The 19,775-nt window shown below is 34.3% G+C and overlaps 1 protein-coding gene across 5 annotated transcripts in view; it reads left to right on the forward strand.

Moving 5' to 3' along the window:
- LOC111046749 (regulating synaptic membrane exocytosis protein 2) overlaps positions 1-19,775 on the forward strand; it is a 167,519-nt gene that overhangs the window by 62,663 nt on the left and 85,081 nt on the right. For all 5 annotated transcript variants that reach the window (XM_039439563.1, XM_039439560.1, XM_039439562.1 and 2 more), the window contains exon 5: positions 8,387-8,607. In XM_039439563.1, coding sequence (XP_039295497.1) covers positions 8,387-8,607 — 221 coding nt within the window. The remainder of the gene's footprint in view (positions 1-8,386; positions 8,608-19,775) is intronic.

Consider the following 19,775-nt stretch of genomic DNA (forward strand, 5'->3'; position numbering starts at 1 on the left):
AGGTCTGGTGTCAGAGTTTTCAGGTCGCAACTGATCAATTTCAGGGCCTCTGACATGACCTAAGGACTGCTTTTTTAGGCAGTCGGGGCCGACTTTGAGAAGTTAGGTGAACCAGCGGAAATCCTATGTGAATTCTACCATGAAAATTGTATGAGGAAATCTGAAAAATATCATTAAAAAATGATACTAAGAATCACATTAGTATCATACATTTTCTGCTTAATAGGTTGGAGTATATTCTAGTATGATAAATAGAGTAGAATACATACCTATAATCCGGTAATGCAATATAATTTCTCATCACAAACACATAGTGCCGGTTGCACAGCAGCCGGTTATATTTAAACCGTGTTTAATTCCTCGAGAACCAATCAGAGAAGCCGTCTTATCAGAAAGGCCTTCTATGATTGGTTCTCGTGGAATTAATCACGGTTAAAATTTAACCGGCTGCTGTGCAACCGGGCCATAGAAACCAATATGCTATACTCACTAAAAAAGATTATTATCTCAGAAAGCAGGCTATCAAGGTGAAGGTTCGTTGTATCTATTTTATCAGATGTTAAGCAGCGTTTACACCAAAGTTATTAACAAAATGATATTAACTTAATCCTTAATCTCGGGGCACCGAGCTTCGCTCGTTATTTATTTATTGATAAACAGAGCCAATTCTTCAAAATGATTGTGGAAGGACAAACAGGCACAGCCTAAAACTGTTTCTTCCCCGAATTTTGATTTATCTATATATATAAAAGCGAAATGGCACTCACTCACTGACTGACTGACTGATTCACTCACTCACTCACTCACTCACTCGCAGAACTAAAAATCTACCGGACCAAAAACGTTCAAATTTGGTAGGTATGTTCAGTTGGCCCTTTAGAGGCGCACTAACAAATCTTTTGGCAATATATTAACTCTAAGGGTGGTTTTTAAGGGTTTAAAGTTCGTCTTTTAGCATGTATGTTCTTCTTATTCTCTTAATTTATAATTGAAAAATGTCCATACCATTTATGGTATGTGACGGATACAAAATTGAACATATCATATGAGCTCATTATAGAACTATAATCTAAAGAGAGTACCTCTTCGAAACAGTTGTTAACTGGTAACTAAATTAATAATTTTGTCAGGTTGGCATTAAGTTGAGTTGACTTTGTTAGGTTGGCACCAAGTTGAAGATTGAAATGCATTTAACGCGGAAAAATTGATTGGGCACTGCTACTTTAATCAGAGATATTCCTGGGAAAATTATACTCGCTTCGCTCGCCATATCCGTTTAGTCTGGACCCCCGACTGGATTGTCCTATCATATGATAAAAATGCTCAAATGAAAAATGCAGGCGAGCGAAGCGAGCCTGCTGATCTTATTCCTGGACGATCCAGTCGGGGGTCCAGGGGTCCGCCCCCTGGCTAGACGGATATGGCGAGCGAAGCGAGCCTGAGGGCTAGTACACTATAAATGGTCCAGGTCCAAGTAGGTTATGTTCCATGCACTTTAATTCAGGTCCAATTTTCAGTCAAAATTTATTTAAAAACAGAAAAGTTCTAATTTAGATTGTTTACAAACCAAATTGAATAACAAAATAACACACACTAATCACTGAAAACTGTAAAATAATGATTAACTTTGAATATTATGATATACTCTAATTCGGAGTGATATACCATGTCATGTCAACAAATCAGATTATTTCGATAGAGTCTATTAAAATTTCTAGATAATACTTCTCGTGAGATATGGTAAGCTGTTTGAATGATTACACAGCTGATCTCCCACACAGACACATGCATCTTCTGTTATCGACAGACGACGAAATCTGTTCTTCCAAGGATGAATTATCCTTTTAATGTCCTTCAGAGAGTTTCTCCAGGGATGAGACCTAGTGCAATCGAATCTTTATATTATAAAACCACTATGTTCTGAATTTCGTGAGAATCATTAGAGCCATTTTCGAGATCCGGTGAAATACAAACATATAAACATCTAAACATATAAACATATAATCAGATTGAACAAAACTTATCATACACATGATGAACATATGTGTTTATCAGGTTCCGTTCAATCTAATAGAATCCATAAGGATTGAGTTATTAACTTCGGTGTAAACGCAGCTTCAATGTACTGTATTATTCAAATCAATTGAATTGTAAAACAAATATTTTTCCATATAATGAAAACAATATTCTCCCAGCAAATGAGGAAATCTGCATAGGATAAAGCTGGAGCTCAGTTGAATTTATAAGTGAAAATCGTCTATCACCATAGAGAAACAATAGCATAAGACGCTATTTTCTCTATGCTAGAGATATTGACTTCAGGCTATATTTTTAGAAAAGTGTTGTAGACAAAAATTAGATTCAAAGAACTCCTTATCGATGTGAACTTTCTCCCCCATTCAATCTAGATATAATAAATGAAAAACATATTCTGATAGAAAACGGATACATGTTGTTCCATTTTTCACAACGAATAAAGTTGATTTCATCTTTTTTTGGAGCTGGAAAATTAATGAACAGCAGAAAATTGTAGACTCTATCCACATTTTGGTTTCCGAGATAACTCAAGTCTCTGTAGAATACGATTCAGCAGTTCTAGTAAACTCAAATCAGAAAAAAATGTATATTTGCTGATGTCAATTAATCTCAATCAGATCTCGCAGAACAGAGAGATTGATTTTCAATCTTCAAAGTATCCTCCCAATAGATTGAAATAGATTCTATTCTCCATGATAAAGCCTGGTGATTCAATTCCAGAGTTAGTAGACAGTCTGTCTAGTCACGTTGATTCAATTCAACATATTAGGATAGAGGTAATTCAACGTTGATTAACGTTGATTCAACGTTTAACTTCGACGTTGATTCAATTCAACATATTAGGATAGAGTAAATTCAACGTTGATTAACGTTGATTCAACGTTTAACTTCGACGTTGATTCGATTCAACATATCAAGATAGATTAGAACTTTCATCTTGTATTTTGAATAATATGTTTCTCAATGATTTCTAGTCTAAAGCATTTGTTTTAATAGGTACTATTTCATCCAATCAACCATTCATTATATTTTCTATTTTTTTAATTTATTGCAATATAATTCATCATTATTTCCATCGAAATATTTGGTTCTATAAATATCATTCCAAATTCAAGTTGTTGCTCTCACCCCATCTCTTGTGCAATAATTTTGAGATATTCCTATCCTGTTTATCTCAGTAATTTGATTTTGAATGTGTGTAAAAATGTTTTATTAATACTGATTTCATCTTTTTTCTCATTAATTTTCCATCGAACCACAGGTGACCAGGAAATAATGGGGGTGGCAGATGACCAACTTAGACGCCACGCAATTTTAGACGAAAAAATTAAAAAATTTCTGTCGGTGAGAATCCAAATAACCAACAAAAATTGATGAATTGCTGTTACTCTAATCTAAGATTTGCCTCATGTTTGCTATGTATGTGTTTATATGTTTGTATGCTCTGTGTTATATATCTGTTGAATTAATCTCCTTCAATTGCTCTGTGTTGTTATATGTGTCAGCTAGGACTTTCTTCTTCTCTCTCATTCTTCTTCTACTCATTATCTTAATGTAATTTTCTTGTCTTCTCCTTCCATCTCTTTCAAGCTGCTGAACTGGTTTGAGTCAAATTGGGTATCCGCTACTATTTTGCCTGAAAATTATATTCTTCATGGATGGACTGAGATATTCAGAGTGAATTTTCAAATAATATTTGGGATGAAATTATCCATTCTTATGATCTATCTTACTGATCACTATCTTTTCTATTGACAACCATCACACAATAAAAGTTATCGTGTACCTTTCTATTTTATCAAACACACGATAACCAGTAGTGATAATTTTTATCCTGTTACAATAATTTCGGTAGCCTCAAAAAGTTAGTATTACCATAGAGAAACAATAGCGTAAGTGGATATCCCATGGTATAGGGCGTTTATGTTGCAATTTTTACTGTTATCTCAAGCCGATTACTGTCGATTTCTACTGTTTTGTTGGTGTGAGAGTGTAGGAATGGCACAATATGAGAGACTACCATCGTCTTAAAGCTTCACGGGAAAGAACTACGTGGACTATAGGCTTGAGATAACAGTAAAAGTTGCGACATAAACGTCCTATACCATGGGATATCTACTTATGCTATTGTTCATCTATGGTATTACTATCACACTTATCAGACTTATATTGGAGAACGGTGGTTAAAGAAAACTAGGTCAAATTAACACTTTGCACAGAGATGTTGTGGAATTTCTCCATATTAAGGTGAAATAAAAAGATGTTGTCAATTCCACAAAGTTTTTATTTGAGTCCAAACCAGTTACGATGCACTTGGCATCAGTCTACCACTGATGATGATGCCAAGTGCATCGAAACTAGTTTGGACTCAAATAAAAACTTTATGGAATTGACAACATCTTTTTATTTCACCTTAAAACTAGGTCACATGAATCAATTAATTATAGGACAACGTTTTTGTAGAAGTTAATAAAACTCCATAAACTTTAAAGTTCACTTCAAATTGGATTGAATTGTATTTTGGAGTAAGAGAGGTGATATTGAGGATCTATAGCCTTGTCACAGCCATATATTCACTATGATAAAGAGATACCAGTTCCGTGTTTTACACAATATTGTCAAAATATGGTTACGGTCTGAACAAAGTGAGGGAATCAACCAGTGTATAAGGCTGGCTAACTACAGACACATCGTTTCTTGTTCATGCGATTTTCTGCCGTCCTTATAAATTGTATTAGATTGAACAGATGGTTTCAAACAGATGACGTTTGCCAAGTTCGGTTTAATCTGATAGAATTCATTAGGACGGAAAAATATCTTACGAACAAAAATCAATTAGTGTGTAACTGGCCATTGTTGTGTGATGTTTGACTGAACCGCTTATTGTGGGAGTGGCTTGTCTAAGCCAATGGCAGACGTTCACCTTATTAGGGCATCCGTCTACCAATCGTAGTAACGCTTGCATATTACCATAGGGAAGATATTCGGTCGCTCTGTACTAAGTTCTGGTTTACTAAAGTTGACAATGGTGTAACAGCCTGAACCGATAACTCGTTATTCCAATAGATGCTATTATAGGGGTTATAAATCCTTAATAGGAAATCCTATTATAGGGATTTCTGGGATGCTATTATAGAAAGATATTAAATTGAAATTGATCAGATTCATTAATGGATTGAATTTTATATGAATTGAATGAATCTGCATTGTTAAATGTAGTGTAGATCGCTAATGATCTATGGGATTTTAATCTATCTAAAACTTCGCCAGAGGATGAATGTTTTCATTTCATTCATCTATAATCTATGGAATAATAATATAAATAATCCACTAATCTATTGAATCAACATAGAATTGAAATTGCAGTTTTTATTCCGGGGAGGAATCTCTGCTTCAATGAATATTCAATTGAGTAAAAACAGGGTAGATAAAATATAAATTTAAGAATTGCATCCTATGCCCTGAATAGAAACAGGGCATAATTTTCATGCCCACATAAAATTGAGTAAAAACAGGGTAGGGAAAATATCAATTTAACAATAATTGTATCTATACTCTGAATTAAAACAGAGTAAAAAATTATGCCCGCGAAAAAATCGATTATTACTTCAATGAGTATATTCGGAATTGATAATCAAACTTTGTAATCAATAATTCCCAGTCTCTGAAAATCTCAGTCTCTATTACTAATCATTGCATGCATCTCTTTGAATGTTCTGTGTTATGTTTTCCAATTGATGTAATTGATGTTTCTTGAATGATATCATACTCCCATGTATCACTGATTATTCCAATACTTCCTTGATATCTACTCATCTTAATGAATACCTCAAGTTGAACAGTGTGTAGAACGATTTAAACAGTATCAACATATAAGTGTTTTTTCTTTCACATCTACTCTGTATTCTGTTACCCTATCAATCCCACATCATTGATAATAATAATAATAACTTTATTCTCGCAAAGAAAGCACAAACTAACAATAATTACAGAAAATGCAAAAAAGAAAATGAAATTTTGTTGGCAATAGAAGTAGGAGTGAAAATAAAATGTCTATAACGTACAGTACCTATTTCAAAATACAAAATACAATCAGCCTTTATTAAAATAAACTTTTTCATAAACTTTTACTTTTTCACAAACTCATTATTTTGCTCTCAACCAAACATGGCAGTAAAGGCATAAAGAAGGCATGAATCTCTTTTTGAGATATCATCCACTCCCTTAAAATTTATCATTAAATCATCACCAACTCATTTCTTCCATTGTTCATATCCTCCAGCTTCTTATTCTTTTCCCGTGTTTTCATTATCATTTACCAACGTTTGTAAAAAAATTTATATACTTTCTGCATTTCATTCTCTATAATATTTCTTCTAACATCGACTTTTTGAATTCCTCTTTTCTATGCTTCTTCATCTCCTACTATCATTATCAATGATCCCTCCCATAGACCATCACGTTCTTCCATTTGCATCATTGTTATTCATGAGAAATGTCATTGAAAAAACTTTTGTCCACGATTTCAACTGCACAATCTTCTATTTCTCCACTACCATTCTTACATTTCGATCATCCATAGAAGTTTCATTGGAAAACACTTGTCCACAATCAAAGCGTTCAATAAATTGCATTAGTAGGATGAGCATACTCTTACTAGTCTCTGCGAGAAGATAGTCTCTGAGTGACCGAGTTTTATCTAAAAATTCGACTGAGTCATTGTCAATATTGTAGAACCGTTCCATAATTGAATAAAAACACAAATATGTTGTCAAATTCTACACAGTTTTATTCGGTACACGACCATGGTTTCGTGACCACACCGGTCACATTTTCAAGTTGACTGCAAGTCACTTGACTGCAGTCAGTTGACTGCTTGTCACAAGTTGACTGCAAGTCACTTGACTGCAGTCAGTTGACTGCTTGTCACTAGTTGACAAGTCAACTTGAAAATGTGACCGGTGTGGTCACGAAACCATGGTCGTGTACCGAACAAACTGTGTAGAATTTGACAACATATTTGTATTTTTATTCAATCGAGTTCTAACAGTCAATAATTGTCAGTAATAACATCGAAAAGTTTCTGAGTGATAAGTGTAATAAGAACAATTTTTAAACTATCTTAACTTCTCAATATTCTACCAATTCGATACTAGGAGATCATAGTTACTTGCTCATAATCATCATCATCATCATTATCCATTTTATCCTACTATCCTGATACTATCATGCTCTCCCAATTTCAAAGACCGTCTATTGCAAAACATTAATTTAATCCGCAATTTGAGCGTTCAATTCAATATAACATACAGTTGTTGGAAGGAAATACTATTTGAATGAAAAAGACTGAGAAATTGTCAAAAAACCACTGATTTATTGATAATTAAAAAGACCGGTTTCGGTTATTACTCCTGTTTATCAGAGGTTAACTCATTTATGTGTTTATCAGAGATTGACAATGGTGTAATAACCGAAACCGGTCTTTCTATTATCAATAAATCAGTGGTTTTTTGACAATTTCTCAGTCTTTTTCATTCAATTTGATTAATTACCACAATATCAACTTCCCAACTAAACAAAAAGTGAAATACTATTTGTGAGAAGATAATCCTTATTTTTTGATCCGACTATCATGCTTTTTCACTTGTAACATCATTATTTATGAGAAGTGTAATTGGAAAAACAATCATCTCTCCACAATTTAAGTCCAACCCAAATCAATCTAATCCTTGGACCAGTTATAGAATAGACACGCTGGGAAGTCTAGCCTCTGAAGCCAACATCTACTGCCATATCACCATATTGTGACGTCAGCATAGGATAGAAAACAATGTAAACAAACTCTGCAGAAAAGTTTTCTATCCGATGCTGACGTCACGATATGGTGATATGGCAGTAGATGTTGGCTTCAGAGGCTAGACTTCCCAGCGTGTCTATTCTATAACTAGGGCCTGTTTCATAAAAATTTAGAAGCCCTGTAATACAGGAACAGCTGGTTTTATCGGCTATATTGAGCATGTAATTGGAATGGTGATTCTCCTGTATTACAGGACTTGTAACTTTTATGAAACAGGACCCTGGTCTAAGATCTAATCTAATCCAAACACAATCTAACTCAACCTAAATCATGGTTACTTTTTTTCTTTACTTGCTCAAAATCATCAGTATCCTCTCCTTTTTCCATACTATCATCCTTTCCCACTTTCATCATTATCATTCAAGAGGAGATAAATTGAAGAAACATTTATCTACCAGCGAAAAATTCAATATATTATACAGTAGTGGAGAGAACATACCCTCTGTGAGAAGCTAGTCTCTGAGTGACGAAGTGATTTCTGTCACTTGTCAGTGATGACGTCGAATGGCTGGACCAACAGCCAGAACCAGGTGGTGACTCATCGCGAGATCAAGGTCACAATAGTGGACAGCAAACGGCGCAAGAAAACGGTCCGCTTTGACGCACACCACTGCGGCAATGGCGGCAAGGACGGAAGCGGCAGCGGCAAGGATAGCGGCATAGACACTTCCAGCACGTTCACGTCGAGCGAGGATTCAAATTCCGCGCCAAAGGTTGGTAACAACTGCTGCCAACCTGCAATCAGAAATAGCTGCTGACAGGTGTACCAACTAGGGATGACACACTCTGTAGAGGCTTTGCGTTGTTGAGAGTAGAGTAAATTAGGTCACGTTTTTTAGAAATTTTAATAGGAAAAATGGAGTTTGTAATAGATTTGATGATGCAATTATGGATAAGAGGCTGGTAGAACGTTTTCTAAACAAAGACCTTTAGAATCTAGAAGAAATAATATAGCTGACAGGTATGATAGCAACTAGGGATGACACTGTAGAGGCTTGGTGTTGTTGAAAGTAGAGTAAATTAGGTCACGTATTTTAGAAATTTTAAATGGAAAAATGGAGTTGTAATAGATTTGATGATGCAATTATGGATAAGAAGTTGGTAGAACGTTTTCTAAACATAGGCCTATAGAATCTAAAAGAAATATAGCTGACAGGTATGATAGCAACTAGGGATGACACTCTTTAGAGGCTTTGCGTTGATGAGAGTAGAGTTAGTTAGGTCACGTTTTTTAGAAATTTTAATAGGAAAAATGGAGTTTGTAATAGATTTGATGATGCAATTATGGATAAGAGGTTGGTAGAACGTTTTCTAAGCATAGGCCTATAGAATATAAAATAAATATAGCTGACAGGTATGATAGCAAGTAGGGGTGACACTGTAGAGGCTTGGTGTTGTTGAGAGTAGAGTAAACTAGGTCACGTTTTTTAGAAATTTTGATAGAAAAAGTGGAGTTTGTAATAGATTTGATGATGTAATTATGGATAAGAGGTCGGTAGAACGTTTTCTAAGCATAGGCCTATAGAATCTAAAAGAAAAATAACTGACAGGTATGAAAGCAACTAGTGATGACACTCTTGCGTTGATGAGAGTAGAGTTAGTTGGGTCACGTTTTTTAGAAATTTTTATAGAATAATAATGATGAATTGGAGTTTGTGGTAGATTAATTGATGAAGCAATTATGGATAAGAGGCTGGTAGAATTGTATCTAAGCACATATAGTGTCGGTTGCACAAAAGTCGGTTAAATTTTAATGGAGAATTATTCCATGAGAACCAATCAGAGAAGCCTTCTTATCAAAAACGCCTTCTGTGATTGGTTCTCGTGTAATTGATCACTGTTAAAATTCAACCAGCTTTTGTGCAACGGGCCATAGAATCTGAAAGAACAATAGCTGTCAGGTGTACTAACCTAGGGATGACACGTAGGGATGATTCGTAGAGGCTTTGAGGATTTGCGTTGATCAGAGTAGAACTAGGTTACTTTTTTAATAGCTTAGATGAAGCAATAATTTTGGAAAGGAGGTTGGTAGAACTTTTTCTAAACATAGGCCTATAGGCCCGGTTGCACAAAAGCTGTTTAAAATTAATCCGTGATTAATTTCACGAGAACCAATCAGAGAAGGCCTTTTTGATAGAACTGCTTCTTTGATTTGGTTTTCGTGGGATTAATCACGATTAGAATTTAACCGGCTTTTGTGCAGCTCGGGATTTAGCTAAGTCCTAGACTTTAAACAGTTTGAGTCAGAAAATTAGCTTTCCAAAACGGGGCGTAGTCACAGCTTTTATAACAGTAGGTAGTCGTAGTTTTTATTTTCTCATTTCTATAATTGGAAACGTTTTTCCTTGACGAAAATAGACATTGCTAAATAATTCAAAATAGCTGAAACTTCACACTATTTTCTCTTTATTCTATTTTTGTGTTCAATTTCCTTTTTTTCGAAATTTAATTCAAACGTGACTATGACAGTGACTGCGACTACGCCCCGTTTTGGAAAGCCAATTTTCTGACTCGAGCTGTTTAAAGTCTAGGACTTAGCTGAATCCCGAGCTCGGAAACCGGCCCTTAGAATCTAAAAGAGAAATAGCTGATAGGTGTACCAACTAGGGATGATCCCTCTGTAAAGGCTTTGTGTTTATGAGAGTAGAATATTTGAATGGACATAACCTATAATATTTGGACAATTTAAAACTAAATTAGGAAAAGAAGTTTTAGGCCATAGCCTGTTTTTTCTTTTCCGATAATTGTATTTTTTTTGCTAACCTTATAAATAAATAAATAAATAGAGATAGGTCACTTTTGTTCACATTTTAATGGATGAAACTTTGGTAGAACTGAGTTTATTGATAGAATTTGTAAAACAATAGCTTTTAGGTGTACAAGTTATCTAGGGTATGTCATTAAAGTGGAGTGAGGCTTTGCCTTTGCATTGATGCATCATAGTTTAATCATAGTCTAATCTAGATTGATTATAGATAGTGGTAGTATAAGAAATATGATTGGATAGTTGGCTATGAAAGGTTGTCCGAGACTGATATCAACTTAATCGGTAGAAGCTTTGTGATGCATTGCTGGAAGTGGGCCTGGAAGAAACCTCTAGAAAAGACTTGATTGAGACAGGATACTATTTCAGTTTTCAAGAGATAGATTAAATTATCGACAGTAGAGAGAGACAGTGAAAAGTAAGAGGTCATAATTATGAGAAGTAACTACAGGGCTGTCATGAAGCTGGAAGATTTCATTATGATATTAATAATGTTTCGGTTATTCATTGAAGACATTAAAAAATATAACATCGAAAACCAATAATTTCGACTAAAAAACTCTAAACTTTACAACAAGTATCAATGTACATACAAAATACCTCTTGATATGCACGAGATACATCAAGTTTAGTCAAGTATATCAGGTGTATAATTTTGTTGTTTGAGATTATACTCTCGATTGCATCTTGATTTAGAGTTTAATCAGGCATTTCTCATACAGTTCGAATAGAATAAAAGCTCATAATGACTTTCATATCCATGTATTAGTGTTTTATATGATGGAACTGATATGAATAACATGATAAGTATATAATTTTAGCCTATAAATAAGATAATAGTTTTGAGGATTTAAGAAGGGCAAACTCTATGATCAGAATGTTGCCAAGAAGCTTTGCATAGCATTAAAATTGAGTAGGATATGATATTTGGATTGTACAGAGAATGTTCTGCTCTTATTTATCATGAGAATTATAATAGGAATACATCAAAATATGGTTACAGACAGCAAATTTATAAAATTTGAGTGATTCATGAGAATTCATGAATGTCAATTCACATTGACATTCATGTCAATTCATGAATTCCAGAGAATTCATGAATCACTCTTATTTATCATGAGAATTATAATAGGAATACACCAAAATAAAGTTACAGACACCAAATTTATGAAAAGCTAAGTGTGGATCAAAGTCTAGGAAAGTTTAAATCACAAGAACAGCATAATAATAAAATCCCTAATAATACTTTTACTTTACATTTTACATTTGTTCATTGTATTTTATTATAAAGCGTATTGCAAGTTGAAATAAATAGTATAACTAAACAGTACTCACGTAAACTGAAGTATCTAAAGTGATTACAAAGGCCCCGGTTGCACAACAGCCGGTTAAATTTTAACCGTGATTAGTTTCACGAGAACTAATCAAAGAAGGCGTTTTTGAAAAGACGGCATCTCTGATTGGTTCTCAAGGAATTAATCACGGTTAAAATTTAACCAGCTGTTGTGCAACTGGCACAAAGAGTATTACTTATAACCTCATGATAAATCACAAATAAGTATGAAGATATTCTATAAAAGAATGTAAAATTTCAATTACATCGTTACAATAAAAACCACATCGGGCTTTAAATTTGAAATAACGTAGTGGACTTTGTAAATATTAGAAAACACATTGAAAATATATGCTAGAATGCTTCAAGTAGTGGCAAAATTAGAAGTAGAACTTAGATTAGCATGGTTTTCAAGTAGGATATTAAACACATTATTTCAAGTAGCTTGAACAATAGTAAATTTATCAATGATAATACTATCAGTAATATTAATGTTACTAATCACTAATATTCTGAAAATCGTCTTGCTTTTATAGATATTGAAAAACAGATAAAAATAAAACTGTTATACTAATAACTATTATAATGGGAACAATTAAAGACTGAACACGGTTATCTAATTCATCAGCAAACTTATAACTTATCATCTTTCAACTGACAACGTATCTACTAACAACTTGAAACTTCTCAACTCAGTAACTTAGATAAAAATAAATAATTCTATTTCAAATGAGTTCAATGGTCTCAGCTGAAGCCTACAAAGATGAATAAATCATTTACAATAGTTTGTATTTTACAAGTGCCAAATACATTATATACTTGCAACTACATGGGATGCAAGCTGGAATTGTATCATACATAATATACTTATGTATAATAAGTAGATAAATTTGTATACAAAGTAGATACACATGTGGAAAGTACATAATATACACAAATACACATACTGTAGTGTGTATAGACTGCAATGCGCTGGAGATATAGAGAGAAGATCTTGAGAGTTTGCCAGGAAAACATTCTCTCTCACACCATCCCACTCACTCCCACCCACTCACTCTCTCTCTCACTCTCTTTCTTTCATTCTCTCTCTTCCACTCTGTCCCTCCCCACAAGCCTTCCACATCTTATCTCCTTTTTCCTGCTCCAATCTGTTTTGGCTTTCCTTCTATTATTCTTCTCCCTCATCTTCTTATCCTATCGTAATATTCTATCTCTTTCTCCGGCATGGACAACATTCATTAATTTTTGAAAGTTTTCTTGTATTCAGATTTATTTCTTGTAGTATTTTGCCTTCAGCTCAGTTTTGTAGTTCTAGTACTTCTCTAGTCTCTTTTCTATTTTTCCTCTGTCTTTGTTTTCTCTTGTAGATCTCATAATGCTCTCTTTTTTAACACTTCATTCTCTTGCACATCTTCTCACATTCATATCTTCTCTCCCTCAATCCTCTTCTTTCTCTTGTTTCATCTCCCAATAATTTTATAGCTTCCCTTTTTTCATCCATTCTAATTTTTCTCGTCTACTTTTCATAATCTTTACTCATCTACCAATCCCCCCTCTTTTCCTTTTTATTATCATTCTACTATTCTTCTCTTTTCTCTCATAATCAACATTGTTTCTCATTTTTTCTACGTCCTGTTTACATAGTTTCAGTCTTTCTGTCCCAATTCTTAATGCTATTTTCTTCTTCCACCTTCATATTCTCATTTCAATCTTCTCCTCTCCATCTTCTACTGTACTTTTCAAACTATTATCTCTTCCCAATTTTCTTATTCTTTCCTTCCTGATTTCGTTTGATATCTTCTTCTTTCCTCTTCTTTTATTCTTCTCTCTCCGTTTCTTCTACAACCTCTGATCATTTTTCCACTCTTCTCCTACGACTACCCTCGCTCTCTCTCATATACTCCCTTCTGTCTCTCTTCAGCTCCATAACTCTCTCTCTCTCTTCAGCTCCATAATAACTCTCTCTCTCTCTCTCTCTTCTCCGACATGACTCTCCCCCTCTTTCCTTTTCCCACCATAACTCCCATCACCACATTCCCCTTCTTCTAGACCTTATCCTGCTTCTTCTCGATTTCCTCCTCATTATACACCATCACTTTCTTTCTCTTATCTCTCTCCTCCTCCAACCACTCCTCCTTCTTCTATTCCTACTCCTTATCAATCTACTCCTCATGAGATACACAACCTCCTCTCCCTCATCTCTTTCCTCCTCCATCCTCTCCTACTTCACCTTCTCCGCCCCTTCCTCGTCTCCTCACTCCTTATTTCCCTTCACTACCTCCTCCTCCTCCTCCTCCTCCTCCTCATCCTCTCCTATTGTTCTCCCTCCTCCAATCACATCCAACCTCCCTCCAATTTATTCTTATTATTGCCGTATTACAACAATGATAGGGGTGGCCAGCCCCTTTGCATCATTTCATTATTACACGGATCAGTTCCTAGTTGACTTTACCCCTAACAACTACTAGTTAAACTCTACTTCAACCTGTTTAATCTCAGATAATTATTTAACTTCCAAATCGAGATCCCTTGTTCTTCGGACTAGATTGCAAGTGAAGTTTGTTACAAGCTTTTTTATATTTTGATTATTTGATTAGTTTTCTCGAATTGTATTACTAGTGAATTTTCTACAGTGAAACAAGTTATAAAAAATATCTTCTGTCTCAAAAATGTTTGAGTACACTACAGATATATTCTAAGACGTTCCTCTTCGAACAGGGAAACAAGTGATAAATCTCTCTCTTCTCCAAAATGGCAGTGTTAGTTGATAAGGGTTCCAATTTGTGAGTCTTAATGATACAGAATACTTGAGGATAGTTTTAGTATGATGATTCACGGATAAAATTCAGTTAAAACTAGAGTTAAACATTGAATTATGAACTTGGTAGTAGAGTTGTGATATAATTCAAACTTATTGACTTATTTTATCAGTGATATGGATTTCATAATCTCTCAAAAGTTTGAGTTATGCTGAAATAGTTCAATGCAGATAAGTGTTGTGCAGAAGTGATAAAAACTGTAATTGGGTTGGAGACTGTATACTGTATTTATAACTGTATTTATAGAAACCAACGGGAGCATTTCCGTAAAATAATGCTTCAATATCACTTCCCCATTTCTCCTTTAAAACTCGCTCAGCCGTTTCTCGTAGTGTTTCCCCTTCTTTCCTGATTCCTTGAGGTAGAACCCATGAACGATCATTTCCTATGTTTTCTTGAACAATTAAATAGTTATTTGTGCAACTAGTGCGCAAAGTGACAGTTTGCTGCACCGAAAGAAACGTTTTCGCCCGAGCCGTAGGCGAGGGCGGAATGGTTTGTTGAGTGCAGCAGAGGAACTTTGCGCACGTATTTCACATTAAGTTTTTCCTACAGTTCCATTGAATATGAAAAGTGTGTAATTATGGGTAAAATGCCTGAAATGCATCAAATGTTTTTCTGTGTAATTTTATTATTGATAAAAACCTTAATCCTAAAATCCTAAAGTCCTCGTTGTCCTTGGTTATAATATATAATGAATAATAATTAGCGCGTTGTGCTTGGTTGCACCTCTGCTCACTATAGCAGCCACAGCAGTCACTGTTACCAACTTCATTTTGATTTTGCTGCACTGTTGCTCCATATAACCTACTAAGTATTTTGCGGTGCCATGTTGCAAATCTGGAGTGCAGAAAAATTTTTCCCGCACTAGAGCGGAAAAGTGATTCTTTGCGTTCTGTAATCAGTGCAGCAATGGCCACTTTTCAACGTAACTGTAGGAAAAGTAAATTGCGGTCCAGTAGCCTGCAAGTTGATTTTGTATTATTAGCTTTGTCATCGGCGGTGATCCTTTCTTGATAAGAGAATGCCTCCAGTTCTCTCTGACATTCGTCTTCAAAATCTTGTCCGATTTGATGAGTTATTGTGTCAATTTCAATGTTCAATATTCAATGTTCACTACCAGTTACGAAAATGAAGAAGTTTCATTCGAGAGATAATATTTTTAGAGAAATATTGAGAGATAACTATACAGTACTAGATAGTTTCAGATTTTTCATAGCAGGAATTTGGGAAAATGAATGAATGGAGGTCTACAATAGATTTGGAGTACTAAAGTTATAAGTGTTTATTACAGTGTGATAGGAGTAATAAATTAATGTTCACAGTAGCCCAGACTTTAGTTCCTGAGTGATAATAATATTATTTATAAGCAGTATAATTTCATGAATATTCGAGGAGAAAGTGAGATTTCACATTATGATGTATTGTTCTAGAACTTTCATCTCTTCAGAAAAAATTTGTCATATGAAAAAGATATTGTGAGACAATTTTCAAGAGGAAATTTCCAACTGATGCTCCTTACATCGTAGAATTATGATTCATGGAAACAAATTGTATCTCAATATCTGCAATAAGACAGCCTTGAGTGCATTCACAAATTGAACGGGATAACTTATTCAAAAATATTAATATTCTCATCCTACTGTGTACTATAAGAAAAAAAATAAATTACTTGAAATCTACTATATTTACAATTCATCGATACTCCGAAGTGATACAACGTAAGTGAGGTGCATTTTTTATTGATTCACTTTTCATCTTCTCCTTCTTCATCAAGAATTCTACCTTCACACCTCACGTTATCGCTCATTCCTTTCACTCCTTTCTCACAACTTTCCACCATCTTTATCACATTTCTCTTTGTGCTTGCATGTAAAGCTTTCTATCTGTTTGTTGCTTCCTACTTTGTTTATCTGTAGTATGTGTTTTGCATGGGCTACTGTATTATATTAGCTAGATCACTACTATATTATAGTGAGGTCCACGTTGTAATGGAAGTATTTGATTGATGGATGTGTTGCTATCCTTGTTTATCCTTCGACAAAGCGGATAGCGTTATCTCTTTCTCGCTTTGCTCTGCTGCTAGATCGTCTTTTAACAATGTAGAATAATTAATCATGAATTTGATTATGGAATTATTGAAAAATATAATTGATTGTGCTTTTAAGTATAGCCCTATCCTTTCCCAGCTCCACAACGTTGTCAGATCGGTTCTTAACAATGTAGAAATATAACTAATTAACAAAATATTCGATATCAATTGTGGGAATGTCTTGAGAGACGTCTTCTTGACGATTAAAATATGATTGATTATTTTAACCTTCCGGCGCGTTGCGCTGTTGTAAAAAGTACAACAGTGTCAGGTTTTTTACTGCACAGAACTATTGAATGGTGTGGTGTCATTGAATGAGTCACCTATGCATTCCAAAACTTTCCCCCCATCACTCCACTGAGTTGCAGTATCAACCGAGCAATGGTTCAGTCTCTATTTGCCATTTAGTCGCGACAGTGCATACGATAGGGAAAGACTGTATACGGGGACTGTAAACGAACCAATAACACAGAATTGATGGCATTGCTTGATGTTTCTTATTGGGCTATGGAATGGTAATCATTCAAATGTTCACAGGCGTAAAATAGTCTAAGAAGATGGAAAAGGTAATTATACAATCAATTGATATGTTTTGACAGTAAACAGAGTACATAACACTTGACAAATTGGATGTTGTAAAAAGTACAACACGCGACTGCTCGTGGGATTGAGTGGGGCGTGACTACCGGAAGGTTAAACGAGAATGAACAGTGAAAATTTGAGAAGGGACAGTTTTAGGAATGAGCCTGTTGTGCCTTCTCTCATAAGTGTAATAATTGTTTACATGACTGAATAAATAAATAGATATCACATCAAAAATAAAATCAGTATCAGGTGTCCTCTATAGAAGGCAGTGGCAAGACAAAGAATCAACGATGTTCTACTATCTTTCTTCACATTATAACGTGGACCTCACTTTAGTTGGATACATTTATTTAAAACTGTGGACATTTCTCATTAATAGCATCACTGCTTCACATTCAATGCTGGAGTGAATTTCACTATTTTAAGCTACATTGAGTGACGCATGTATTTTTGTACCCTAACCTTGCATATTATTGTGTTTAAATATTTATGTTTATCTGAAGATTAATATTGTTGCTCGGTATCTAGGACTTATGAATTTACAGTAAGATAAGGTATATATGACTTATGAATTTACAATATCATGAGGTATATATGACTTATGAATTTACAGTAATATAAGGTATATATGACTTATGAATTTACAATATCATGAGGTATATATGACTTATGAATTTACAGTAAGATAAGGTATATATTATGACATGAATTTACAGTAAGATAAGGTATATATTATGACTTATGAATTTACAGTAAGATAAGGGATATATGACTTATGAATTTGCAGTAAGATGAGGCATTTACGACTCATAAATTTACAATGAAATGAGGTTCTATACATCGAGGCTGGGTTGCAAAAAGTGAGTCCATCTTTGATGCTTGATAAGGACAATTCTAATGAGTTTAATAAAAGTGATTGAACTTGTTACAAGAACTAATTCAGTTTTCAATACTTCAGTTACAACATAGCAGTCTGATTTTTATGATTAGCAGCTATTCACTTCTACTCAGATAAAAATTAGACTGCTTTTCTGTAGCTTTAGTATTGGGAAGTGATCATTAAAAAGCAGTTCGTAATGGAAAGTGAAATTAAAGATTCAGGTTGTTATAACTCAACATTATCATTTCACCGTATTGTAAACTTCAATAATTTGATTAAGGATTATGCAATAACGATTATCAAGACGATTCGTGCAACCCAGCATTTAAAATATATTTATAAGTTACAATATCAATAATGTATGATCAATAGCCTTATAGACCAGTCACTATATACATTTGTGCATGCAATTTATATTGTAGTTCTGATTTTTTAATATATTATTTGGGTACATAAGAGAAGTCCAGAACCAATTTCTTCATGCAAAATTTCCTTGTGCTAGATACAGAGTAGCCCAAAAACCTCGTACCGTATTTTCAGCTCATTTTCTAGTTTTCAGCTATTTCTGCCAAATCTCGTAATCGGACAGAAAAAATTGCTCTCACCTTTTTTCTAGATTATAAAATTCTGTGTCAGAAGTTAAGAGTGTTTGAAATTTTGATCCTTGAGGTGTCCTTAAGCGCGCCTCTACACTAGGAAATACTGAAATGAAGTGAATCTAACGGGTGATTCTCATAGAATATAAACTTATGAACTTATGTCACTGTGCGAAATATCAATGTGAAGACTATGTAGTTGGAGATGATGGTTGAAGCTGAAAATTAGTTGTTTTTCACAATACAAGGAGCATTGTTGTCAGGTGTACCTGGAAATCTGTATGGGATAGAGCGTTCTGCCTGATCTCAGATTGTAGAGAACAAAAATACGCCCAGAGGGATTTTGAATTATACATCTAAATGGTAACAATCGGAAGATATTGTTGATCAAAAACTAAAATTCATCAAAATTTATTTTTTCTTCAAATTTCACTCATTTTTAAAAAATCATAACTCAGTACTCATTGAAGATAGAGAGTTCCGAATGATTTCATTTTATTCAGAATTTCATAATCTAGAAAAAAGGCGAGAGCAAATTTTTCTGTCCGATTATGAGATTTGGCAGAAATAGCTGAAAACTGGAAAATGAGCCGAAAATACAAGGTTTTTGGGCCAACCTGTATCTAGCACAAGGAAATTTTGCATGAAGAAATTGGTTCTGGACATCTCTTATGTACCCAAATGATATATTAAAAAGTCAGAACTACAATATAAATTGCAAGCACACCCCCTTTTTTATGTCTATATTGACTGGACTATTAGAAAAGTGGACAGAATCGATAAAGTAGCAAACTCAAAGTGCGTGAATCAAT

Source organism: Nilaparvata lugens, chromosome 13, assembly GCF_014356525.2.
Source record: "Nilaparvata lugens isolate BPH chromosome 13, ASM1435652v1, whole genome shotgun sequence".
NCBI lineage: Eukaryota > Metazoa > Arthropoda > Insecta > Hemiptera > Delphacidae > Nilaparvata > Nilaparvata lugens.